General features: G+C 42.6%; 1 protein-coding gene across 1 annotated transcript in view; it reads left to right on the top strand.

The window, feature by feature from the left end:
- The window catches only part of Myo16 (myosin XVI), a 497,779-nt gene that overhangs the window by 431,212 nt on the left and 39,847 nt on the right, over window positions 1-26,720 (top strand). Inside the window, exon 32 of the mRNA XM_029557215.1 lies at window positions 25,573-25,731. Coding sequence (XP_029413075.1) covers window positions 25,573-25,731 — 159 coding nt within the window. The remainder of the gene's footprint in view (window positions 1-25,572; window positions 25,732-26,720) is intronic.

Raw genomic sequence — 26,720 nt, 5'->3', positions numbered from 1 at the left:
CCCTATAAGACATAAAATTGAATGAGGTTTTAACCTTTAAAAAAGATCTCCATTTCATTTTAGAATATACTGTTTCATACAGGAAAAACTCATTTTTTTAATGCTACTAACACTTAGATGTTTGCACATGTGTCTCTAATCTCTATGTGTCTGATTATTACTAGTCACAGTCAGTTACACTCAAATCCTTGGCACCTGAATATGGATAGAAAGTCATCCAGTAGATTTCAGTTGTAATGTTTTTCACCTCTACTAATTAACATGAAGTAAATTTTTATGCTTCTTCCTCAAATAGAACCCTTCTTTTATTTGTTGATTTTTTGTGTGTGTGTATTTCATATGGCACATCCCAAACAATCTTATTCATCTATATACCCACTTCCCAAATGGCACCCTCCCATAGCCTCCCCTGCCACTGGAGCCCATATACTGTGTCATCCCTGTTACTATTCACTGTGTTGTCCATGCCCCCAGCCATCCCCCAGTGCCTGTCCATCCTCTGAATCTAGTCAGCCTATCTAGAGCTCCTTGTTTTAGGAAGATCAGCTCTTCCTCATCTAGCAGCAACATTCCTTTAGATAAGATTGGGGTCTATTGTTCGTTTTCCCAGTTCTATGCTGGGTTACTGTCTGGGAGTCTCTTGGGTGACCCTGGCCAACAACTCAAAGGAAGGTATCACCTGTCTGGCATTGTTTCTTGTTATGTAGCCTTTTGCTATACACATGGACTCTTAAAAAATTATATTGACCCCATTAATCTTCAGTTATACTTTCCTTTTGGGTGTTTAAGACCATACAGTTGGCCCAGATAAACCAATTTATTTTTACTCTTAAGGCCATTTGAGGATCTGTTCCTCAGTGGTCACATGGGCTTGGGAGGAGCCCCTGGCTCCTTTCTTTCACCAGTTCCATCTATGTGACAATAAGTCAAAGGTCCTGCTGGACCATGGCTGGCTTCGCTTGGAAGCTTGGAGGAAATGTTTCCTCTGTGTTGACCCTCCTCTTTGTAGACTGGACACTGGTTCAAGTCCATTCTCCATGGCCTCCTTGATCAAGAGGACAGATGACTCACCACAGTTAGAGGACATTTTGAGAGATGCTCATAGTCCCCTGGAACTTAGTTGACCTAGGAGGGCAAGGAGAAAAAGTGTCCTTTATGTCCCTCTGACCAAATTAGTATAGGCCTCAAAGTATGGCTGTTAAACATCCAAGAAAGTTAGTTCCACCAGTCTGGTACTTTTAATTACCATGTGCCATGTAGATAAAACTTGGGCAAAGACCAAACGTTCTCAGATAAACCTTGCATGGATATATGTTATATTCCTTGAGTTAATTGTATGTATGATTTGTTAGTAGGTTGTTCGATTAATATGGTTCCCTCTGATTAGCTAGGCATTATTTATCTCTCGCATTGTCTAACACTTCCACCATGGCGTCCCCATTTAAAGTACTGACAGTTTTAATAATCAGAGCACACGCTCTGCCCACTGAAAAAGATGGGGAAGACGGAATGCCCATAGAAATACAGCGTATACTGGAAGTCTGGAGAAGAGAGTCAAATGGAGCCAGGCTGAATTAAGAACAAGTCTGATTCCAAAACACTCTTTTTAAAATATTTATTATTTTTATTTTATATGTATGCGTGTATTGCCTGCATGTAGGTACGTGCACCTGTGTTGTGCAATGCCTGCAGAGGACAGAGAGGCAGTAGGATCCCCTGGAACAGGAGCTGTGGACAGTTGTTAGCTGCCATGTGGGTGCTGGGATTCGAATCCCAGTCTTCTGCAGGAACAACCAGTGTTCTTAACCTCTGAGCCATCTCTCAACCCCCCAAAATACTCTTTTTTAAAAGAACATTTTATTATTTTATTTTATGTGTATGAGTGTATTGCCTGCATGTATGTGAGTGCACCCGTGTCATGCAATGCCGAGCAGTCAGTGCTCTTAACTGTTGAGCCATCTCTCCAGCCCCCCAAATACTCTTTTAAATACAGTTGGTTTTATTACTTTCTGACCCCACGCATCTGAAGCTTATACGATGGAAATATGTAAATCGGTACTTCAAAATGGTGTCAACCCAAAACTATAATATACAGCACGTTTTTCCGTATAGCAAATGCATGAAATTGTTATTGATGGAGCATTTACCTTAAAAAGAGCAGTTGGTATATATGGTTCCTAGATATAACCCTTGTGGTATTTTTACTGGTTTAATTTAAGCCAGGTGGAAACTGCTGTAAATACCAAATATTCTATTTGATTATGTGAACATACCAAATAAGAATGTTTTGAGTTTGGAAGTCTGTATTTTATAGAATAATTCGTATAATGTTGTAGGTTTATTCCAGAAGGTTGTTTGTTTTAGAAGAAATTCCCTTTAAATTATGCCTATTAGGGCTGGAGAGACAGCTCAGCAGTTAAAAGCACCAGCTGTTCTTGCAGAAGACCCAGGTTTCAATCCCAGCCACCCACATGGTGGCTAACAACTGTCTGGAACTCTTGTTCCATGGAATCCAAGGCCCTCTTCTGTCCTCCACAGGCACTGTATGACACAGGTTCAGTTATATACATGCAGATGTAACAATCGTGCAAGTAAAATAAAAATAAATTTAAAAAATTTTAAAGTAAAATAAAATTTGCCAATGGAAGAGGAGAGAGTAGATTACTAAGCCCACTCTGTGGCCTGTCCTGCCTCACCTCTCCCGCCCATACCACTCACCAGCACTCAGTGAGTTGGAATGAGTGAGTTGGAAGTGCATCCCAGTGTCACATCTTTCTGTTAACATTTATAAATATTTTACTATCGATGTTTCCCAGGGAGAAAAGACACATCCTTAAGTCGCATTAACTCAGACACAGTAGTCATTGCATCACCTCACACAGGCAGGGGCCCACTGTTCATAACAACTCCTGAAACTAGGGTGTCACCACTCGTGATGTAAACACAGGGAGGCCAATGAGCTAGTGTGCCACCAAAACACATCCCAGCAAGACCCTCCTTTGGCTTTGGTGAGTCTTCCTGGAATAGAGGGTTCATACAGCACTTCTGCTTTGGGAAAACAGTATGTATTTCTTTGATTAATTATTTTTTATGTGTGTGAGTATACTGCCTGCATATATAAGAGCATCCATGTCACGCAATGCCTGGAGAGGTCAGAATACTCTGGATCTGGAGTTACAGATGGTTATTAGTCACCATGTGGGTGTTGGGAACCAAACCCAGTTCCTCTGTAAGAGCAGCCAGTGTTCTTAGCCACTGAGCCATCTCTCTAGCCCCAACAGTATGTATTTCTAAATTCTACATTGAAACAGAAGTGTGAAAGATCAAGTTCAGAAAGCACTACCATCTCACCTTAAGTTCAAAACCAAGAGGATGGGATCTTAGTTCAGTATGTTATGAGGCTGAAATGCAGCTATACCAAGTGCAGTATATTTAAGCAGTCAGGAGCCCAGTGGCCTCAGTCTTTCTGAGTCACCAACAGGAATCTATGCCTCCCTCAAGCTCCTGTAAATGGCTGCACTCTGCAGCTGATGTTTGAGACATAAATTACAACATGCTGGTCATTTAATCTCTGATACATTCAAATGAGGTTGCAGCATAAGAAATTAGTCTGCTTTATGCAAAACTTGACCTTGAATAATAGGAGGCAGAGCTTAGCATCACTTAAACCTCTTGCCTAGGGCAATCTCTTGTGCTTTACCCTCTCCAAAGCTGCTCAATTTTCTCTCTCCTCCAGATGTTTTTTCTCTGTAGTGGTTGTGGTTGTGGTGTGTGTGTGCATGTGTGTGTGTGTGTGTGTGTGTGTGTGTGTGTGTGTGTGCATGTGGAACGTAGCCCTGAGGCTCATGAACATTATCAAGGGTGTAGTCAGAGCTAGGGCACATTTCACTGACCTATGGGTCTCCCTAGGGACCTGCCACCATCTGCAGCCTTCTCTAACACAGAAGTCTACCTCTTCTGACAGTAAAGCGTTCTCCTGCATTCCAGAACCCTCAACATCAACACTAAACTTTCCTCATTGTCCAAATGATGAAGTCCTTTAGGGAAACTAGAGTGACACCCCTGGAGAAGACAAGTCTCCACTCACAAAGACATGGACATCAAGTAGGAGAAGCTGAGGAGAGGTCCTGCTCTTGCTGTGCCCGTGGCCCCCAGCTCTGACAGAATAGGTCTTTCTGGGAGGCAGGACTTCTTCCACTAATTTATTTTCCCCTCTAGGGCAAACGAGGGTATGCTTGGAAATCTCAGCTACCTGTTTCAGGGTTTCTAATTCTCCAGTGCCTGGTTTTAAAAATCATACTTTGTTCATTTACACTAAGAAATGTCCTTTAACTTTTTATAAATTGATGAGTAGCCAAATTTACCTCCTTTAAGAGCACAAAGTTCTTTGTCTTCTATATTATTTGGAAAGACTATTTATACCCAAGCATTTGTTATGTTTGATATTTTTTTCTCACAAATTACAATAGTTTCTCCAAATGCTCAAGAATTCATATAAGGAAGTTGTATAACCAGGCTTGTGTGAACTTGTTGGGCTAATTCTACTACAGTCATCCAATAGCTTTTAATTTAAGCATGGGGCTTGCTACCAGAATCCAGAACAGTAAACACACAGATGTGGTATTATCTCTGCCTTTTCTCAGGCGATGTGGGAACCCACTTAAGTGAAAGCAATCCCAGTAAAGGAAGATACCTTTAACCTGGGTCCTAAACCACTTATGGACCCGTGGCCAAGCTCCAAGTGTTTCAGGACCTCTTTGGGCTCCTCACATATACCCGGCTTAGGGAAGGCTTTGGATTGTCACAGAACAGCGGTGACCTGGGAAAGGTGAAGACGAAGGGTAGCCGAGGTATCCACAGAGCACCTTCCACAGCTAGGAAAAGGAGCAGGCGCCACCCTTGTTACTTTCAAGGGGGCTGGAGCCAGCCCTGACAACCAGAAAGGAAGAATGAAAGCAGAGGCCGGTGGGAAGCTGGGCTCAGAGGGGGACGCCCAGCAGTGCAGGCAGAAAACAAACCTAGATAAGGCATGTTAAGTCTGGAGCCCTGGGTCGTTTTTGAATACAGGTTTAGATTTGGGGGAAGAAAGAGGAACACCGAAGTTCTTTATCAGCTTCCTGACAAAGCTCTGAAATATCACAGTTGCTTCTTTCTGTCTTGTGGGGATTTGGCATCACCATGAGGATCTCTCCTGCACAAAGCACACAGTGCCAGAGGAAGGAAAAGCAGGACAGTGGTGGAGATGTTGGGTGCAGGAAGAGCCTCACAATATGGGAACACCTAAATGTACCATGCATGGCAACTGGAGTTTCTCTGTGGCCTTCTCCTATTGGCCAAAGGTGCTGACTTCTCTGTGAAACAGACAAAGAGGGTGTTATAGCCCTGTTTACTAATGGGCAATCGGAGACTTTCAGGATTAAAATGAATTTCTCCATAATCACAAAATGGAATGTTTCAGAATCGGGACTCAAACAGGTATCTCCTTTGTCCCAAACCCTTAATTCTTTCTGTGCTATCCTAGTTTCTGAAAACAATTAACATTAAAATAATTATACAAAATCCTGCCTGAGAAAGCTATTCCCTTCAGAAGCTAAACACCAACTAATTACCAGAAACAGGCATGGCAGACAGCAGATAAACCCTTTTGCACTGCTGTCCACATTCCCAGGAGATCTCCAAGAGCGGGTTCATGGCTGGGAGGTTTTTCTCAGCTATTACTCCTGTCCCCTCCTTCTCTATAAAGCTCTTTCAAAGCACCTGTCCCCAAAGCCCCCTTGTGGTAGGGCCCTGCACACAGGGAGAGATTGGACCGTTCTGTATTTCCCAAACTACCTTGACCTTACTCTCCATCTCCCTTAGCCTCAGCCTCTTTAACATCCCAACTAGGGACTGTTATGGCTCAAATGAGATGTGTTTGGGTATCATGTTGACAAGAGGTAGATCTGCGGTGGTTAATTTGGACTGTCAATTTGACTAGATTAAGAAACAACTGGAGCATTAATGAGGCACACCTGGGGTGCCTTTGAGGGCATTTCCAGAGAGAATTAACTGAGGCAACCCTCCCTGGATGTAGGCAGCACTAGCCCATGGGCAGGGTTTTGGACTCAATAAAAATAATTTAAAAATTCATTAAGTAGGATACAAAGTTTGTTTTTCTAGTTTTAACTTTTCTTTTTTCTGTTTTTGTGATGTACAGTGCATAAAAATGATGGTGAAAATGCTATACTGTAATTGAAGCCCACAGCTTCAGAATGGCTTTTTTTAATTGTAGAGAAGTTCACAGAAGATGCATGATAGAGTTTGGGACAGGGCAAGTGTGTGTTTTGGTAGCTACTTTAATCTACCTGTACAGTGTTTTCATCTGTGAGTTCATTACATTAAAATACTTTTTACATTCAAAAACAGAAACGAAGACTAGAGAAAGGAGCTGAAAGGCAGCCTTCCCCTCTCTACTTCCTGAATAGTGGAGATGTATGAAAGCAGTCGTTTCTGAGAGATAGGAGCTGGCCCCATCACCACACCTTTCCCTCCACAAAGGCCTGTGCCCCTGAACTGTGGAGTCAAAGTAAACCTTTCTTCCCTTAAGTTTCTTCTTGCCAGGTACTTGATCACAACAGAAAAGAAAAATATCACAGACACTTAGTTTCTAAAACTTATTACTGAAAACAAACTACACTTGACACTGGCAATGTGCTCACTAGGAGCTTAGCGTGGAAAGCCTATGATTCCTGGTAGGATTGAGGGGATGAAGATGCTGGCCTCAGGCATCCATGTCAGGCATCTAATTATAAATTAGATGAGTGGTGAGAGAGGGAACACTCAGTGTGTGTTGGAAGTGTGTTGAGAACAGTGTAGGTGACCAGCGAGGACCTTCAACATCACCTGATTGGGACAGGAGAAAGGACCTCCCTACACACAGTTCCCTCATCCACCTCTACAACACCTTTCTAGAACATGATCAGGGCTTCCTTTTTTCCTAAATAAGGTGAACACAGAGATGTAGTTATCATTGATAATGAAGTGAGAAGACCAAACTGGGAGCTGGCCTCAGACCTGCACTCAGAGCCTGTGGCAGAGACTTGCTGGCTTCCCACTCTAGGCAATGACGTTTCCATCTGGTCCTGCTGTTTCATAATTCTGTGAACTCAACCCAGGAGCAAATCAAGCAGAGGGTTACACAATTAAATATTTAGGTCAGTGGGATCAAAAAGTTGTCCTTTGAGTTGTATGAATTATCCAGGGAAATTGCCTTCACATATTAGCTGTAAATCTGCAGCAGCTAGCATGTCAGTCAGACCAGATATATATCTAGCATAAATAGTTCATCATTTCTTAGATGAGCCAAGTGCAGCCAAGAAGCCATTAGGGCTGTAATGCTCCATCAGCAGAAGAGTCAGTGGTACCTAAAATCTGGAAATAACACAGTGTTTCCAGGGGTGGCTATCTTTCATAACCAATAAATATTTTTCATACTATCAACCCATTAAAGCAAGAAGCTATTGTGTATAGTGTGTCTCTGGCCTAGATTGTAAATTAAATTCCCACTGGGGTTCATAGGAGAAGCCTGGTACTCCATCTCCAAGCCATTCAGCAGTTTTCCCTACACAAGAGAATAGAGACCCTCTTGATGAGCCGCATCTCGTTACTGGTGCATAACATCAGCTGTTTTCTTCCTTTGGTAAAGAAATAGTCAGAAAGGGCATGGAGGATAGGATGTTACCTTACAGTTTGGAGATGGCTTAGTGGTTAAGTGTGAGGACTTGAACTCTGATCCCCAGAAACCCAATAAAACCTGGTGAGAATGGTGGCTTATCTATAATTGCAGTCTCTGAAAACAGAGGCAGAGATCTCTGGGTTTGTTGAATGAAAGACCTTGCCTCCATGAATAAGGTAGAAGAACAAACAAGAATAATTCCCAGCATTAACCTAGGGCCTCCACATATATGCACACACATATACCCACACAAATGCAAACATGCATATACTCACATGCTTGCTACACACATACAAATAGTATAAGATTAAAAGAAAAGGACATTACCCTACATAAGGACTGAACCAAAGCTACACACTCTCCCTGTTAAAATTGGAAACAGGGCGTGATTTCTGATTGCCTATTAGTATAATTACCTACTGTGCCTGTCTGGAATAATTTTTATGATTAGCCTAGATAATTCTATATTGTGTGAGTGCTGGCCATTCAATATCACTTTGCCTAGCACCTTATTCGTTATACCACAGTCATGTCTGTCCACTGTGCTGAAGCATCTTGGCCCTCGCCTTACGTACTGGTTCCTTCTTGACGTCTCAGTTTTCTTGTTTCCACCCCATGTAATGACAGACTCTGCCATGTGTACTTTAACAGCACCTTGTTAATTATGGTAAGATGACACACAATGCAATTCGGTTTCCTTCTTATACTCTGCTAGGTTCTAAAATATACAGAGAGGGAACAGGGCAGGCAGGAACCACATGGGAGACAGCATTGTTTAACACTGGAGCCCAAACTGTCCTGTGGCCTGAGAAGTTATGCTTCATGCAAAGTCCAGTTCCAAAAAAAAAAAAATTAAAAATAAAACCTTCTTCATGCCCAAACTTTGGCCCATGATCAACTGTAATCATCTTGTGAAATCTCCATTCTAAGAATGAAAGAGTAGACATGTGCACAGTTGGGCCTATTTCGAAGGCAAGCCTGTGCATTCAGGATTTTGGTCTTATAATTTTCACTTCATGTAGAAAGATGGGTGACCAAGGAAGGAGTGGGTGAGAACAAAACCCAGGCAGGCAGTGGATGGAAAGCTACGCAAGCCTCTGGGTAGCAAGAACAGAGATACATTATTACTTTGCTCATTTATAACCAAATACTTGACAAGAAACAACTCAATGGAGGAGGGTTTATCTTGGCTTACAGTTTAAGAGGCTACAGTCCATCACGTGGGAAAAGCACTGCAGAATACATGGCAGCTCATAGCTGTGGCACTGGGAGTGTGAGGTTGCTTGGGAAGGATGGACAGACTAGGCCATAAGTGGGCTTGGCTGTGACCCTCAAAACCCACCTGCCAAAGCTCATTTCCTCCAGTCATGCTCAGCCTCCTAATTTTTCCACACCTTCCCAAACAATGCCACCATCTGGGGGTCAAGTGTTCAAACCACGGTCACAAGCCAACACTGCAGTTCTCTGCCACATGTAGAGTCTCTCATTCATGTGGTCTCTTAACTTTTCCCCAACTTCAGTTCGCAGGCACGATCACGGGCTACCTGTGATCAGGCTGGGTCTAATAGCAGAATTAAGGAGATATAGAGGTATGGGAACAGCTGACAGAGAGTTGCCCCATGATCCTTCTACCAGTTCACTCATCCCTAAAGCCAGAACCCAGAAGCAGAGCCTATGAGGAAATTTGGCATCTTCTAAACACATTTTTCATGAGGATTGACTTTGCCCCTTAGTCTATTGTCTCACTACCTCTGTACACAGCCAGTACCGGAGTCCCCTGAGGTTTTCAGTAAACAACCTTCAATCCCAATGGAAATGTAACCCACTATTGCTGGATCTCAGAGGCTTCAGCTCACTTTCTGTCCCTACACACTACCCTGGTGCCTCCTTGTTACAATCATGTGACCTCAGCACAACCAGAAATCTGTCCAGATCATTTACAGGTCACACCAGAGCAGAAAGCTCCAAATATTAACATTAATTTCAATGATACCCTTACTGCTTAGTGGGGGCTAGCTGGGGGAAAACTCCCTACCATTCCCTCACCCACGTTAAAATTCTTACCCTAATTTAGAGGTTGGGAAGAGTAACTCTGAAAGAGGCTTTGTGCTTTGTATGTGATAGTAGCGCATCAAACCGTCTTAATCAGATGATCATTATTAGAAAGTCCAGTGTTGCGGCCAGCTGCGGATCGGAACGTGTTTCCCTGTCTGTCAGGCTGTAAACATCTTAGGAGCCCTCAGTGGGGACTTGAGAAAGCATGTTTCCTTTCTCAAATAATGGAATTATTCTATATCATGGCCTCCAACACAAAGCTCTTTTGAGGACTTAAAGTATCAGAGGTTAATTTCAGGCAAAATGATAAAACAAGCAGTCACACTCAGTGATGCTGTTTGCTTCAAGATTTCAGAGGTTTAGAGGCATCATTAAGAGTGCCAAGCTTAATTTATTGACGGTATGCCTTGTGGGTATCTTTGGTTTCAGAGACTGTACTAAGTTGCTTCTGTCTGACCTGGGTCCCTTTTTTAAAAATGATAAAGCTACCTTTCGTTCTCACAAACAAAACTTCCAACAGAAAATCAGGAATTTTATCCTCTCCTCTTGCCTTCCAGTCATGTGTGCATCAACTGTTTGTCTAAACACAGCAACTTTGCTGTGTCTGTGTACCTTCTGGAGTCCCTAGGCTCTTGCTCTATCCAGCACTGAAGAGTATTAGCCTATCAGCAGTATCAGGCACCTCAAGGCTGGGGAGACCATGCTTGGTGGTATGCTCCAGCCAGGCAGTTCTGGGTTCAAGGATCACAGATTTCACTATTACATGAAAGAAAGTCACCCAAATTCAAGGAAAGGAACTGATATGATTTTCCTCCTTTATGGTAGAGACTGAATAAATGGGTAAATAAGGATCCAGTTAGTTAAATTTAAAAAAAAAATTGGCTCGACTTAATTTTCTGTGCATTTTGGGGGGTCCTGGAAACCTTGTTTACACTGACAGTCACTTTCTAGCTTTCCCATGGATGCATTCTTCCCTCCTCCCTTGGCACATATGTTGTTGAAGATATCACTCTGTTTGCCGCTTCCGTTGGTGTTTTCTAGTGTAAACCGTCTCTCTACAGTTGGCAGGGAGTGGGTGGCAAGAGTTACGAGTAGGGGCAGGCAAACATTCCTCTTTCACCCAACTCAACCTGCTGGGAAGGCATCCTGGATGCTGAACAGGTGAGCCCACTAGAAGCATCATCTCAAGAGCAGGGCTTCACAGGATGGCCATAAAGTGGAATGGGGATCCAGAGCTCTGCCCTGGATTTTTAGAGTCTGGACAATAGGGAGCAGTCCAGCCTTCTCCATACGCTCCTCATTCCCAGGGGCTATAAGGCTATATTTTGGGGTTTCCCACAGATACACAGATACCCAGTAAACACAGTGTGGCTTGTTCCAGCTACATCACAGGCACAGGTGCCCAAACTCTTGGTCTTAGCATCCTAGGTCCTCCATCACCTCTCTCTACACATTTCTTCAAGTTACCCAATGGATGTTAAGACCCGTCAGTCACACATGTTCATGGTCAGTTAAAATTGTGCTGCTCAGAGCAGATGTAAGCCCAGAGTGCTGCTGAGCTTGCAGGCTTCTGCTTCAGGGATGCCTTTCCCTTCTCACCTCTGTGTCTCTCCAGCTTGGAGATTCTCCATCAGAGCTTTGCATGAGCTGCTGTATCTACAGGACTTTTTCCAGCAAGGTTCATCTTTCTGAGAGGCCATGAGGCAAATGAGTCTGGAACCGAGTAAAATAAAACCCTTGAATCCCACAGGCTGCATCAGAAAGGAGGGGGGTTTGAAGTGACCCCTAAGCCCTTGTTTGTTGGATTTTTGGTTAATTTTGCTTATTATGATACAGGGATTGAACTCAGGGTCTCATGCGTGCTATACTGGGCAAGTGCTCTACCGCTAAACTGCATCGTCATGAGTGCTATTTGTGATCTTTCTCCTGAGCAATAATGGAAGATTCTAGCAATATCAGAGATCTAAAAGAGATTGCCTCTGCAGTGCAGGCTAGATTTGGCCTGACACAAACCTACTGCCAGTTTCAGGTCAAAGTGAGTCTGTCCAGGTTTTATCACCGTCATCTGTGTGTATTTGTTACAAGTGTTCAGCTGTAATTCCTGAACCCTAAAAACAAGAGCTTAGAAGCTGGGGAAATATGCCAGTCCTTTGCTCTGTGTTTTCACTTTTTCTTAATGCCAAGTGGGAGAAAGCAGATGCTGTGCCTTCAAGCAGTGGCCTTTCCCAAGAGGAATTTTCCTATAGCGTGTGCATGAGTCCTAGCCAGCATGAGTAATGAGTCTGAAATCTATCCTCACATATTTTCTGCCTTACATAGCACTCTCAGCATTAAGTCAGCCAGACTGCTCCAGTTTGCTTTGCTCCGGCGTTACTGAAACCCAGATCTTAGCTCATGTGATTCCAAAATCCATGCTAAGGTTATCTCAGGTTAAAGTAACTAGCAGAGAAATGGAGCTTTTTAAAGCACTCTTCTTAAAGAAGCACCCCAGTGCTTGTTGAATACCTGTTCTCCCTGGCCAATCTGGGACATCTGGCAAGTTAGCTTACTGTGCCGGTTCATCCTGTCCCCCTGCCAACCCTGGCCCCAGCCTTGACCTTACTCTCTAAGTTCAGCATACTGGGCTGGCTCCTCAGCCTGAAGACATACTGATTAGGCTTCCCCTTGACTGCCCATCCCTTCTGTGGAGCCCCAATCTAAATCCTTACAGGTTTTCTATTAATAGCCTTACCTCCAAGCTCATGAGCTTTTTTCCAGGTGAATATTTATGAAGTTCCTTTCTTCATTAGCTGCCACTCCTTACACAGGACACTTGGGGAAAGCCAGACCGTGATGTGCCAGATACTGCGGCCCTGCTCACCTCCCCACCCTAAGCGCAGCCGGGCTGGCTTCTTTCCTTGGGATACAGCCAGGGGCCAGGCCAGTTCTTCCCCGCCCACCCCTCCCTCTCTTCTTTCTGCTGCCTCCCATTCTGTCCCCTGCACAGTCCAGGGCACTCTCCTCCCAACTCTACTGAAAGGTTCCTCTTCCCTTCCACCCTCCAAGTTCTCCTGCTGGGTCTTAGAATGAGCAGGGGGGGGCGGTGAATCAGCCTCTGAACCCTTGCTGCCTTGACAGAACTTGAACGGCATCCTTAAGGTCATTGTTGGTGAGCAGTCACACCTGGCTCCTGGGGGTCTGAAAAATGGCATTCTCAGGCCGTGTGCTTGGAGCTGAGAATGTGGCTCAGAGTTAGAAGCTAGCCAGAGATACTTGAGCTCCAGGTTCAATCCCCAGTGCAATTAACTAACTAATTTAAAAAAAGAAAAGAAACAGCAGTCCAGGTTAAGCAGTGTGTGGTGTCTCACCCCTGTAATCCCAGCACTTGGGAAGAAGTTGAGACAGGAGGATCACTGTGAGTTTCAAACCTGCTTGGACTTACATACTGAATTTTAGGGCCAGCCTGGGCTTAATAGCAAGATACTGTCTCAAAACAGAAAGATAGAGACTGCTGAATTATTGTTGAAGAAAATAAATAATGATGTGACTAGCTAATGGTAAGAATGAATACGATATTTTCCTTAACTGTAAAACAACTTTGCTCCCTTGAAGAAGTGTGTGTAGTCTATAAAATAGTATCTAAGAACTCAAGACGCTGAGGCAGGAGGATTGCTAAAAGTTCTAGACAAGCCTGGGCTACATAGTGAATTCAAGACTATCTTGAACTAAATAGTAAAACTATCTTAAAACAATAAGAATGAAAATGATGATAGAGACTATAAAGCAATATAAAACAAGATTAAAAAAACTAAATACTGAGAGGGCTTATAGAATAATGGCAAAAATATACTAAACTTCAAACTATGGGTCAGGCATTGACTTTAAATATCTATAGTTTTCTCCAGCAAGTTAATGTGCTTAGGGAGAAAACAAACTGCGGTATTTTGACTAAGAGAAAATGTCCACCTTGTACAATGAGATATCTCCCTTACCTTGTAATTTTAAATAAGTAGAGATTGGAAGTCAAAGTCATGTCAAAAACACTGAAAATCCTTCTGTGAGTTTCCAGCCATTGCCTGTGGATAAGGAGAAATTATCACCTGCCATGATTCTACCACCCAGATGTGCTTGGGATTTGTAATTAGTAAATATGCAACTAGTTTACAGTTGTAGAAAGTATAGCTCGTTTTACTCAGAAAGAATAAATGGTGTCATTTCAATTTTCCTATATTTGATGAGATCTGTTTGTTTACTAATTTGTGGTCAAATTTGGAGAAAGTTCCATGGGCTGCTGAGAAGATGTGCATTCTTTATTGTTTATGTGGAATGTTCTGTAGATGTCTGATAGGTCCATTTGATTTATGATGTCATTTAGTGCCAATGTTTCTTAGTTTATTTATTTATTTATTATTTATTTATATATGTCCAGATGACCTGACTGGTGAGAGTAGGGAACTGATGTTATACACTATCATGGTATTTTTAGAGGTAGTATATCTTTTGTGAAATTAGGTGCACCCTAGGGCTGGGCGTGGTGGCCCAAGCAGAGGCAAAGGCAGGCGGATCTCTCTGAGTGTGAGGTCAGCCTGGTCTACATAGCGAGTTCCAGGCCAGCTGGGGCTACAAGGAGACCCTGTCTCAATAAGACCAAAAAACGAAAATAGGTGTACCTGTGTTTGGTGCATATATGTTTATAATTACAATACCCTCTTGGTAGTGTTTTCCTTTAATGTGTATAAATGACCTTCCTTAGCTCTTCTTATTAGTTTTGGTTAGAAGTCTATATTGTCAGATATTAGAATAGCTACACCTGCTTGCTTCTTAGTTACACTGGCTTGGAATACCTTTTTCCATCCTCTTACTCTAAAGTGGTACTGATCATAGACGGTGAGGTGTGCTCTTGGAGAGAGCAAAAAGATGAATCATGTTTTCTAATCCAGTCTGTTAGTCTGTGTCTTTATTGGGGCATTGAGCTTATTAACAGTAAGAGTTATTATTGAATGATGTGAATTAATTCCTGTCATTTCATTGATTTTGTGGTGTCTTAGACCTCTTTTGATGAACTGTCCTGAGGTTCTTTATTTATTTCCTGTGCCTTCTTAGATGAGTTAATCTTCCTCTTCAGATTGAAGTGTTCCTTCTAGTATCCTCTGCGGAGCTAGCTTGGTGGTCATAAAGTCCTTTAATCTGTCTTTATCATGGAAATGTTTTATTTTTCTTTCAGTTTCAATGGATAGTTTTACTAAATACAATAGACTAGGTTGTCAGTTGTGTTTTTTTTTTTTAGAACTTGGGATACATCTTTCTAGGCCCTCCTGTTTTTAAAGATTTCTGTCAAAAAGTCAAGTGTTGCCAGACCTGGTGGTACACACCTTTAATCTCAGTATTTGGGAGGCAGAGGCAGGCAGATCTCTGTGAGATCCAGGCCAGTGTGTTCTACATAAAGAATTCAAGGCCAGCTGGAGCTATAGGGAGCCCCTGTCCCAAAAAGAGAGAAAAAAGGAAAGAAAAGAAAAGATCAAGTGTTATTCTGATGGGCCTGCCTTTATACTTTATAAGAGACTTGATCTTCCTCTCTTGTACCTTTCAAAACCCTTTCTTTATTCTGTGTCTTTACTGTTTAACTTCAATATGTTTTGGGGAGTTTCTTTCCGTTCCTATCTATTTGGTGTTCTGTAGGTCTCTTGTACCTTGATTAGCATTTCTATCTCTAGGTTTGGAAAATTTTCTTCTATGATTTCACTGAAAATACTCTCTATGCTGTCATATTCTTCTCTATGCATCTTTTGTGCCCATAATTCAAAATTTAGGTCTTACCATGGTGTTCCAAACTTTCCCATGTTCTGTTTATGTATATTTTCTAATTTCTTGTTGCCCTTTACTGAGAGATCCAGTTCTCCGCCTTTTTCCATTCCTGGCTCTCTGTTTTCCATATGATCCATTCTGCTGGGGAGACTTTCCACTGAGGTTTCATTTGGCTTATTGATTTTTTTTTTCCTGCATGACTTCAGTTTGACTTATTTTAGCAATTCTCTTTATTGAATTCAAATTTCATATTTTGGATTGAGTTCCATATTTCATTCAACTCTTTGTTTTTATCTTCTTTGAGTTGTTTGACCACAGTTATAATCATTCTTCTGAATTCTTGGCACTCTTCCAGGTTGTTCTCATTGGGGCTTATTATTGTAGGATTGGGAATTTACAAAGCGGATGGGACATGTTATCTTGGTTTTTTCACGTTACTTTTGGTTCTGCACTGGGATTTTCTAATCTGAAGTAGTTTGTTAGTTACACCTTTCTTTTTGTTCAGATCCTCTTTCCTCTTTCAGTATGGGCCCTTGAGCAATGGGTTCTGGGGTGGGCTAGTAGGTGGTGCTATCTGTATGAGACGTGTGGCTCTGTGCTGGTCTTAGGTAGCAGGAGTTAAGGTACTGTAGCTCTTCTTGAAAAGCAAACTTTCTGTCACCATGTTGTCAAATTTATTTTTGTTTTCGTCTCTTTAGCCTTCCTTCGTTTTATTTTCTTTTTCTTTTTTTTTTTTTTGAGACAGAGTCTTCCTATGTAGCCCTAGCAGATTTAGTGTTCACTCCATAGCCCCATCTGCCCTCAAACATGCAGCACTCCTCCTGGCTTGGCCTCTCAAGTGCTAAGGATAGGCATTTGCTATGGTGCCTGTCTTTTTTTTTCTTTCATCTGCGATGTATACAGTTCTCTCTACATCCCAGGCATATTGTAGGTACTGGGATCATGTCAGAAGGTGTATTTGAAATCAAGACACCATCATTCCAGAGGAAGGAAGCAGGTTATAAACAACTTGGTGATATGGAACCACACAATGAGAAGAACTAGAAATAAGCTGCCCTCACCTGGGAGGTGATGTGGAAGGCCCTCCTGCTTGAGGATAAAACCCTGAACATGTTCAGATCTATACTCTTTCCTACAGACCAGGAGTCTGGGTGGTGAGGATGCAAGAAGGCTAAACAGGGTGAGGATAAGGTCTGGGACACACAGAGGCAGATTGTGAAGGGTCCTCTCCATGCCAGGATACATTTGGATCTGAATTCAAATGAACCTAGAAACCATAAAGAGGCTGGAAAGGAACGTGACATGATGTGACCTGCTTCACAAAGTAGTAGTCCTGACCTGGGTATGCTAACATTGTAGGCCGGGTAAACCTTGGTCTATAGTCAGCCTTGCTGTGTACTGTAGGAAAATTTCTGTATCTTAGTCTCCACCCACTAGATTCCCTCCACCAGCTACGGTAACTAAGAAGTCTCCAGACCCTGCTGCTTGTCCCCTTGGACAAGGGTGAGCGGATCCCCTTTTATAGAGACTCACAATTTTTCAGGGGTGACACTCTCCCAGAATAACATTTTAGTTACATAATAACCAGCAGAAGAGAGGTGAATTGCTTCTGTGTGTTAACATTGAAGGTTGTGCTAGAACTCTTACTAGGTTAAAAGTCAATGTATGCATGTCTGCATTGCATGCTTGGATTGAATGATCATATCTCAACATAAAGCCAAGCCCTTGATTTTGAGTCATATCCTGATGTGATTCATTTCTTCCCAACCTGTACCTGACGCAGCAGGCATTCAAACACCACAGGTATTCAAACCAGCCATGTTGCCAGCACCCAACAGAAAGAGGGAGTGAGTCAGCAGGTACTGGTCACACAGTACAGAAACACAAATGTGTCTCTGGCAAACCTTCAGCTCTTAGACAGGACCTTCCTTATTTAGTCCTCTGTGCATTTGCTTAGTCAGCAAGAGTCGCTGATCTTTCCTTTCACTCACTTTTCTTCACCCTCACAGCACCAAGGCGTAAACAGGCTTGGGGACTTTGTTTCCTCTGTATCATTCCTGAAATTCTCCATGAAGTGTGCATTTCTATGTGCACTCTGACAACAAAGACCTCTACGGACTTAATGCCAAAGTCCTCTTGACTTGCTTTTGCTGTAATTTTGTCAGTGCTTAAGTACCAGGCAAGATGGGTGCTTTTAGCAAGGAACACAGCACCCAGTCCTATAGCAAGCTGCCACTGTGCAGCAAAATCAAATACACTAAGAGTGTCTGTATGTGCCTCTCACTGTGTTTGGCAAGTTGGGGCATAGGCACTTTTATGAATTTGGCGGTAAGTGTGAGTAAGGGTGTTAATGAGCAGACACTCACATGTTACTCATAAATCACACATTTGCATCCCTGGTTAATATGACTAAGCATGGATAATCCCAGGAGGGGAGATTGGTGCTGAGGATTTTCATCTGCTAGAATGCCACCTTGCAGATTAGGTTCCTGGTTCTTCACCATACAATATCAGTGACAAGGTCAAGAACAGAAGCCATGTCATCCTTTCTGTCATCACATAAGCTTGTGACAGAAAGCCACATATAGAGGAAGAAAATGCAGAAGGACTGTATGCACACAGTGGCGCCTTTTGAGCTGGGTCTGCAGCCAATGGAGGACTCACTGGTATGAGATGTCTGTACCCCTGCCAAGCTTCAATAACTTCATCTTGAAAACAGGAGGGTGACCTTGAGAATGCTTATGAGGGTGAGATTGACATTAAGCAGCCTGTCTAGAAGGGTCCTGGCCCCTGATGAACTCTTAGGACACGGTGATTATTGTGGATGTGACTAGAACAACTACCCCGTTGACCATTCATTCTCGTGTCTTACATTAAGGAGCATCTGTTCCTTCCTTCCTACCCAAAATCACCTAAAATAGATCTATGTTTTATGATAAAATGGAGTCTTAGCAGATAATGCAAGAATTGCAACCTAACCTGTAAGACACATGCTTGAGCACACAGTGGCTACGTCCGAACCTATTCACTGGATATATCAAAACATTTTAAAGCTGGAATAACAAAAAGTGAAGGCTTTGGCTATAAATTTCAGTGTGTCATTTGTTCATAAGATAGAAATCAACTATGAGGACAGCTAGCATCTAGCTCATTCTGAGGTTCCCCCAAAGTCTCAGAAGATTATGTCTTTGACTATCAGACGGAGCCAGACACCCCTGTTGACACTGGGCTTACTGCTTCCATCCCTCCCACACCTCTGACATTAAGGTCTCCACTCCTTCCCAGGCTGCCTCCAGGCCCTAAGTGAAAGGCCTCTGTCACCACTGACATCCCCCTTGTCTCTCCTTTGCTTCCACTTTCCTGGCTCATCAGGATGTTGCTACCTAGCTCCTGGAAAAGGCAAGTTCTTTCCTGCTGCAGGGTCTTCAAACCTGTATGTGGAGCTTCTACACACACAATATCTCCCCACTCCATCTCTGAGATGCCTCCCATAGCAATAGTGCTTGACCTGTGAAGCCTGAACAAACAGTCAACCCATTAGCTTTTCTGCCCCTCGAGCTTCCGGCTCAACTGGGGCTCCACTGCTGTGAGTGCTCTGCCTTTGCGTGTATTTGCTTGTTGGTCATCCAGTCCCTTCCTGGGATATGAGCTCCAAGTGGCAAGACCATGGTCACATTGCTGATCTCCAGCACCAAGAGTATGTGGCATATGGATGTTATGCAGCTAGTACCTGAATGGAAGAATGAACTTATAAGTTACACCCACCCACAGACTTAAATGCTCTTGGATGTCCATGTCTTCAAAAGCTTTGGAGTTACCAGTAATTGGTTGCCAATATTTCATCAGATAAGATTGGGGTTTGCTGTTCCTTTTCCCAGTTCCATGCTGGGTTATTGTCTGCCTGAGTTTGCATGGGATTTGTGCATGCTGACACCATTGCCACAGAATCATATGAGCAGGTTCCCAGGAGCTTGTAGGACTCTGTTTCCATATGATCATGCACCTCCTCCCTGGCTCTTATGGTCTTTCTGCCGCCTCTTCCAAGATGGTCCCTGAGCCTTGGGTGGGTAAAATTTAATATAGGAGTCCTGTCCAAGGACCAGCACTCAGCAGACTCTTGATCTCTACACTTTGGCCATTTGTGACCTTTTGTGTTCCTAGCCCTCTGCTGCATGAGGGAACTTCATTAATGAGAACTGAGATTCATTAGTGTCCTCTTCTTTACCCCTGTTCTATGTTCCGTGAGCCTTAGGTACAGAGGTTGCATTGTAGATGTGTCACTTAGGCCTGGGCAATTCGTAGACAAAGTTCATGTGTGTGACCAGTTGTGGTACTTGTTAATAGCTAGGTGAAGAAGAGCTAATCTTCCTAAAAGAAGGAACTCTAGATAGGCTAACTAGACCTCAGTGGAGGGATTTGCACTGGGGAATGGCTGGGGACACTGACCTGACACAGTGGGCCTTGACAGGGATGACAGAGTATATCGGCTCCAGTGGGGGCGTGGGGGTCTACGGGAGGGTGCTGGTGGGGGATGGGACATAAAAATGATTAAGATTGTTTGAGATGTTCTGTATGAAATACACAAAAATGCAGTAATAATTTTTTAAAAAGCTTTGAAGCTGAACCTGGTTTCTCAGCATTCAGAAGTCTCCAGGCTTGAGGACGCCGAAGCTACTCTTTCAGCTGTAGCTGTTCTGGCACTGCTCACTGTCAGGGGCTGAGACAGGAAGCTGAGCCAGGCTTCCTACCAGTGCTGCTGTATTCCTGTACATGCTGACTCCACAAAGACCTTAGTGTTTATGTTGATGGGCAAGTGAGTTAAGAGTCAGTGTGGCTTACGGGGGCATTTTAAACATTAGGTCTCCTGCTTGGTGTTTGAAACTATGATCATTTTTCAATTCAGTTTATTTTAAATGATAAAAGTTAACATGGAAACATGCTTTTGGGGTACCCTGTAGGGCTATAATACATGGCTTGCATTCTCTGGTGAGACCAGATCAAATACATTTCTTAAAGCATCTTTCTTTATAGTGAAGACAGCATTCTTTCTTCTAGATTTTTGAAACGTATACCACACTACCATTATCTATATAGTGACCCTACTATATAACAATGCATAAGAACCTACTCTTATGTAAACGTAAGTCCATGCCCATGGACCAATCTCCTCCTCCTCCCCACTTCTTCTTCCCTCCCTCCTCCTCTTTCTCCTCCTCCTCCTCTTCCTCCTCTTCCTCCTCCTTCTCTCTCTCTTTCTCTCTCTCTCTCTCTCTCTCTCTCTCTCTCTCTCTCTCCCCCCTCCCCCATACTCTCTAGTTCTTGTTAACTGTGGATGTTCATTATGCCAATATCAGCAATGCCTGAATAAAAATATTCAGGCTTAGGCCTGGAGAAATGGCTCAGTGGCTAAGAGCACTGGCTGTTCTTGAAGATGACCTGGGTTCAATTCTAATCATCCACATGGTGCCTAACAACCATCTGTAACTCCAGTTCCAAGGGATAAGTAATGCTCTTCTGACCTCCATGAGCATTGCATGACAAGTGTGCATTTATATACATGCACATAAAAATGATAACTTTTTTAAAAATCATGATTCTTAGCATCCATGTTAGCCAAGGAGGGACCCAAACTGCTCTGAAAACCTATTCCTTGAGATCAGAACTGTGCTCTTGAACAAAGCCCTTCCTCTCTGTCTTATTGAAACTATGTCCATCATGAAATGGAGAAGGAAGAGTGGACCCTTATATAGGATTACCTTATCCTATCTGACCCCTGCTGACTTATAATAGCGAACACGTGCACAAATATGTTATCAATTTAAGCCAACCTATGGCTTGCAACACAACTGGATAATTATCTCAATGCTTCCAAGAAATATGCTGTTTGCACTGCTTGATGTGCAAAGCATACACATATTCATACACTGTTCTGGATCAAGAAAGATTCATGAAGGGTTATGGTTATGTATTTCAGTTACAAGAGGAGCCAAAGGCCTGATAAGCTTGTTTTGCATTACAAGCAAGCCGAGGTAATACTAAATTATCTCAAACCATAACATGAACTTTTCAAATGCGAGGTTAGGTAAAAGTCACTTGTCCAGAGCATGTCCATCTTATAAAAGTCATTCCCGCAATAGCCACCACTTTCTTATCAACTCCTATGAGATCAACGTCTTTAGATTCAGCATATGAGTGAGCTCATAAGGCCTTTCTATGTCCAGCTTGTTCCTTTCAACAGAATTGTCTCCAGTTCTGCCCATGTTGCCAGAATTTCATTCATTTTAGGGCTTAATGTCGTTCCTTCGTGTACATAAACTCTATTTTCTTTATCCATTCATCTGTTGATGGATACTTTGATGAATTTCCTATCTCATCCATAATTAATATTGCCCCAGTGAATATGCAGTGCAAATGTGTCTTTGACAGTGACTTATTTCCTTGAGTACACATCCAGGGGCGATTGCTGGATCACACGGTGGTTCTATTTTTAATTTTATGAGGAGCTTCCATACTGTTTTATGTAATAGTTGAACTAATTTACACTCATAACAACAGTGCACAAGGGTCCCTTTTCTCTCATCCACACAAGTACTTGCCCTTCGTCTTTTTGACAGTATTCATTTTCCGTAAAAGGAAGTGGCAGCTCATTGTAGTTTTGATTTGCATTTCCCTGCTGATTGGTGAGGCTGAGCATATTTTCATGTCCATTTTTGTTATCTGTGTGTCTTCTTTTGACGCGCGTCTGTTTAATTCTCTCATCTATTTTCAATTCAGTTATTTGCTTTTGCGCTTAGGTTTTTGGAGTTTCTGATATTTCCTGGGTTTTTCCCCCCTCAGATGCATGCCTTGCAAATATTTTCCCCCATTCCGTAGGCTGTCTCTTCTATGTTTCTTTTGCTGTGCTGAGGCTTTTTAGTTGGATTTAATCTCATTTGTCTATATTGGCTCTTGTTTCCTGTGCCTTTGGGATCTTGTCCTAAAACCTTCTTGCCCATTCTCATGTCCTGAAACATTTCACTTATTGTTTTTCTAGGAGTTTCATAGTTTCATGTCTCATATTTAAGCCTTTAACCCACTTTATTTCCTAACTCTGAGAAGTAGGAAGGAGTCTGTGGTGGCCAGTTTGTCCAGCACCATTGACTAAACTGGCTGTCCTGTCTCCAGTGAGGATTCTTAGGGACCTTGTGGAAATTTACTTGACTACAGACGTGTGGATTTGTTTCTGGGTTCTCTGTTATGTTCCTGAGCCTGTTTTTATGCCACCACACTATTGAGATTACTCTAGCTTCTTAATACGCTTTGAAGTCAGATAGCATAATGTAGCTATATTTCTTCTTTTGTTCAAAGTGCCATTGACCAGTCAGGCTTTGGAGTATGAAGATTTGATTATTTTGCCTTCACAGCACTTCTTACTTCTTTTTAAAAATACGTGTTTATTATTTTTATTTTATGTGTATGAGTGTATTGCATGTATGTAAGTGCGCCTGTGCCATGCAATGCCTGTGAAAGTCAGAGGAGGATGTTTATTCCCTGGAACTGGCGTTATGGACAGTTGTAAGCCACCATATGGTTGCTGGGATTCAAACCCGGGTCCTCTGCAAGAGCAGCCAATGCTCCTAACTGCCGGACCATCTCTCCAGCCCCTACATCTTACTCCTAAATCTCCACACATCTTCCTGTCTGAACAAAGTAAGCTGTACTCTGTGGCTCTGAGATATCTCAGTGCCCTGGTCCAGAGCCTGACTAGAGGATAGGCAGTCATAGGTGGATGGATGGAAACACTCTATAGGCAGATGGTATGCATGCAGCCAGCAGTGAAACATGGGTCCAGATGGAGCACTGGGTAAAGTCTCTGCCTGCAGTGCCACTTGAATGTCAGCCCCAAGGATCAAAGGGTGATCCTGCCAAAGAGGAACGTAGAAAGGATCAAGTAGATCAGTCTAAGAGACCAGCTCTGGGGTTAGCCCTTCCTTCCTTCCTTCTTTCCTCTCCCTCCTTTTCCTCCCCATCCTTCCTTCCTTTCCCCTTCTTTACCTCCCTCCCTTTTCCTTCCTTTCTCCCATCCACCTTTCTCCCCCTCCTTCCTTCAACTTCCCCTTCTCCCTTCCTTCCTCTCTCCTTCCTTGCCTTCCTCATTTTTCACTTCCTCTCCATTCCTTCCTTCTCTCCCCTCTCCCCCTCCCTCCCTCTCTCCCTCTCTCTCCCTTCCTTTCTTCTCATCTTTCTCCTCACCTTCCTTCCTTCCTTCCTTCCTTCCTTCCTTCCAAATCATTCTAGAAGTTTTAAGAATGAAAGTGCTATGAAGTGTCTTTCTCTGATAAAAATGACTGAGCAATAATCAAATATCAGCATTCAAGCTCTGTTCTGCCATTCTGCAGCTGCAGGGCTCCAACCTCAACTTCCAGTAAAGCAAAGCTGGCACTTCTGCTTCTTGAGTTGGTGGTAGGGATCAAGGGTGATAAGACCCAGTTCTGCTAAAGATAAAGTAGAATATTGCACATTAGAGCTATTATCCCTTTTAAATAATGTGTCAGCTTCAAACTCTAGATAGACCTAATTTTCAGGATACTTAGGAACCACTGAGAACCAACAAGAAGGAACAAGCACAGCACACTCAGTCTTGTACTCAGTCACATCCCCTGACATCACAGCGTTGCAAGTCGGAGTTCGCAAAAACATCACCAACACCATTTCAGTAGAAAGTAGCAAGGTAATACTTTATTACGCCCTGCGGGGCTGTCTATCTCGGGAGTAGAAGCAGCCCCCGAACATTAACCGTTTAGGGTTTCTGTAGGATTACAGAAAGCATAGTTTAAACAGGACATCTGTGAGCCAATCAGGTTTGTACAACATAGCAGAATTTGAATTCACCAATCAATAGTCTGTCACTGTGTGGGCAAGTGAGACAAATATATAACTCAGCAATTTTAAAATTAGTCAACTACCTAGCCATAACAAGCATTGTAACAGAAGTCAAAATCATCAGTTACCAGATGGTCACTGAATAACAGGGTGGTCTCATAGTACTTGTCAAGGTAACCTGAAATAGCAAGAGAGTTACAGAAGCAAAAACAAGCAGTTAGCCAGATGTGGAATGTCTGAGATTAGCACGTTCCACTGGTGTGTGGTTGAGCTATTCTGAGTAAAATGGAGTAACTTGGGTTAAGTTGCTAATGTAGTTCAACAAGCTGCTCTGAGGAGCTCAGAGAAGCAAGAATTCATCCCAGGTGTGCCTGCCCAGCCACAGAGGGAAATTGAGTCAGGTAGAGGGAGGTGTGGAGATCATGATCTGAAGCCACACCAACACTGTGAGGGGTTGAGGGACAGCAGCTGACTGAGAACACTGACCTGACCCCCTGAGCCCTCCCTGAGGGCAAAACAGCAGCTGTGGGGGAGTCGGTCTCAGGGAGACCCTGTCACAACCACCCTGCTTTTGTGGTGTTTGCTTTACCAAAGATGCATAGCCTTAGGCCCTCCTCTGCCCCATTAGTATATTTGGACAATGGCTTCTTTTTTCCTACTTGTCAGAACATTCAATGTAAGATATATATTATATGCTGCTAAGTACTTATTTTAGTGTACAGAATGTATTTTAGTATATTTGAAGTTTAGGTTCCCGAAATGTAATAGATAATACAAGTTTTAAACTCCTGTTCAACATATGTGTATTTTTTCAAAACTGTAAGCATGTCATTCTATAACTAAATGTTTTTGGCACAGGAATTCATGACCTTTTCAGGACTGCAAACATTATATTAAGCTCTTTGATCTATATTAAAAGAACTTTGGGTATTTTTGGAAATAACAAATTATGAAATTGCTTTTCAACACTTTTGTTTAAGGGTGTCACAGCAACATTTCTTGAATACCATTCAGGCTACAAATTTCATTAAGGATTGTGCTCTATTTTAAGAGTAATTAATGTTTGATTTAACCTGTGTTATTCTCTTCCAATGTTTTATTCATATTTGCAGTGCATTTTACCATACAAGAATAATATTTTCTAAAATTAATTTTAGGCTTTGGAACTAACATGAACCTAACTAGCCGGGAAGATCCCAGTTCATCAGAAATTGCTTCGGATATTCAAGACAGAAATGCGAATAACCATGGAACTCAGTTATCCAATTCACTGTCTAGTGCTGTCACTGCTGAAAATGGAAATTCTGTCTCAAATGGTGAGCATTTAAAACTCGGAGATCGATGTGTAAAGTTTTAAGTTGCATCAACTTTTGAGGAAGAATGCATATGAACATATAAAAATGAAGCAGACCTAATAACTGGAAAATAGAATATAAACCATGAAACTCCACCATGGGAGTTAACGTTGGTGTATTATTGCTTAGGTTAGACAGTAGAATTGCATTCAGTGTTGGTTGACTTTTCAGAGATTTGGTGGACTGCTGGTTGTGTGAACCCATATAAAGCATGTCCTATGCTCAGTGAAACACAGTCTACTAATGCTTTTCAGTTAATCTTCACATAGCTAAGAAACATAAAGGGGAACAGTATGGGGTGGACAGAGATGCCAAAACAGCTTTAGGCTATTCAGTCCATCGCTTAGATACTGGCTTGGCTTCATTCATCTAAGATTGTGCAAACAAGCATTTTCTCTGACACCACTTTTAGTAGGGGCTGATGGGAAAATCCAACTGTCCTTTCCTGAAAAATTGCCCAGAAGAGCCAAACAGATCATTTCTGTTTACTTTAGGTTGACTAAAGGAAACCTAAAGGAAACCTAACAGGACAGTGGGCTTCTGGGAAAGGACTGAGGTGGGGACCCCAGGCCATAGTGCTAGTTATTATTTTAATAGCTATGACAAAAATGTTTGACAAAAGCAGCTCATGGTTTGGGAGGATGTGGTCCATCACAGCAGGGACAGCATGGTTACAGGAGCTGAGCAAACTGGTCACTTTGTGCCAGCAGTCAGGAAGCAGAGAGAGATGAATGCTGGTGTTCAGTTGGCTTAATCTTTTTTCCAATTTTATTCAGTCCAAGAACCCTGTCCAGGGTGCTGCCCAAATTCAGGGTTCTCTCTACAGTTAAGACTCTCTAGAAACACCATCCTATGTGGTTCTAAATCCAGGCAAATTGATGATGAAGATTAGCTATCAGATGGCTCAGCCAGCAGTCAAGAGCACGTGCTGCTCTTCCAGAGAACCTAGG

This window comes from Nannospalax galili, unplaced genomic scaffold, assembly GCF_000622305.1.
Source record: "Nannospalax galili isolate Female #2095 unplaced genomic scaffold, S.galili_v1.0 scaffold267, whole genome shotgun sequence".
Classification (NCBI taxonomy): Eukaryota; Metazoa; Chordata; class Mammalia; order Rodentia; family Spalacidae; genus Nannospalax; species Nannospalax galili.
Note: the sequence above shows the minus strand (reverse complement) of the source record. Positions and strands in the feature narration are given on the sequence as shown.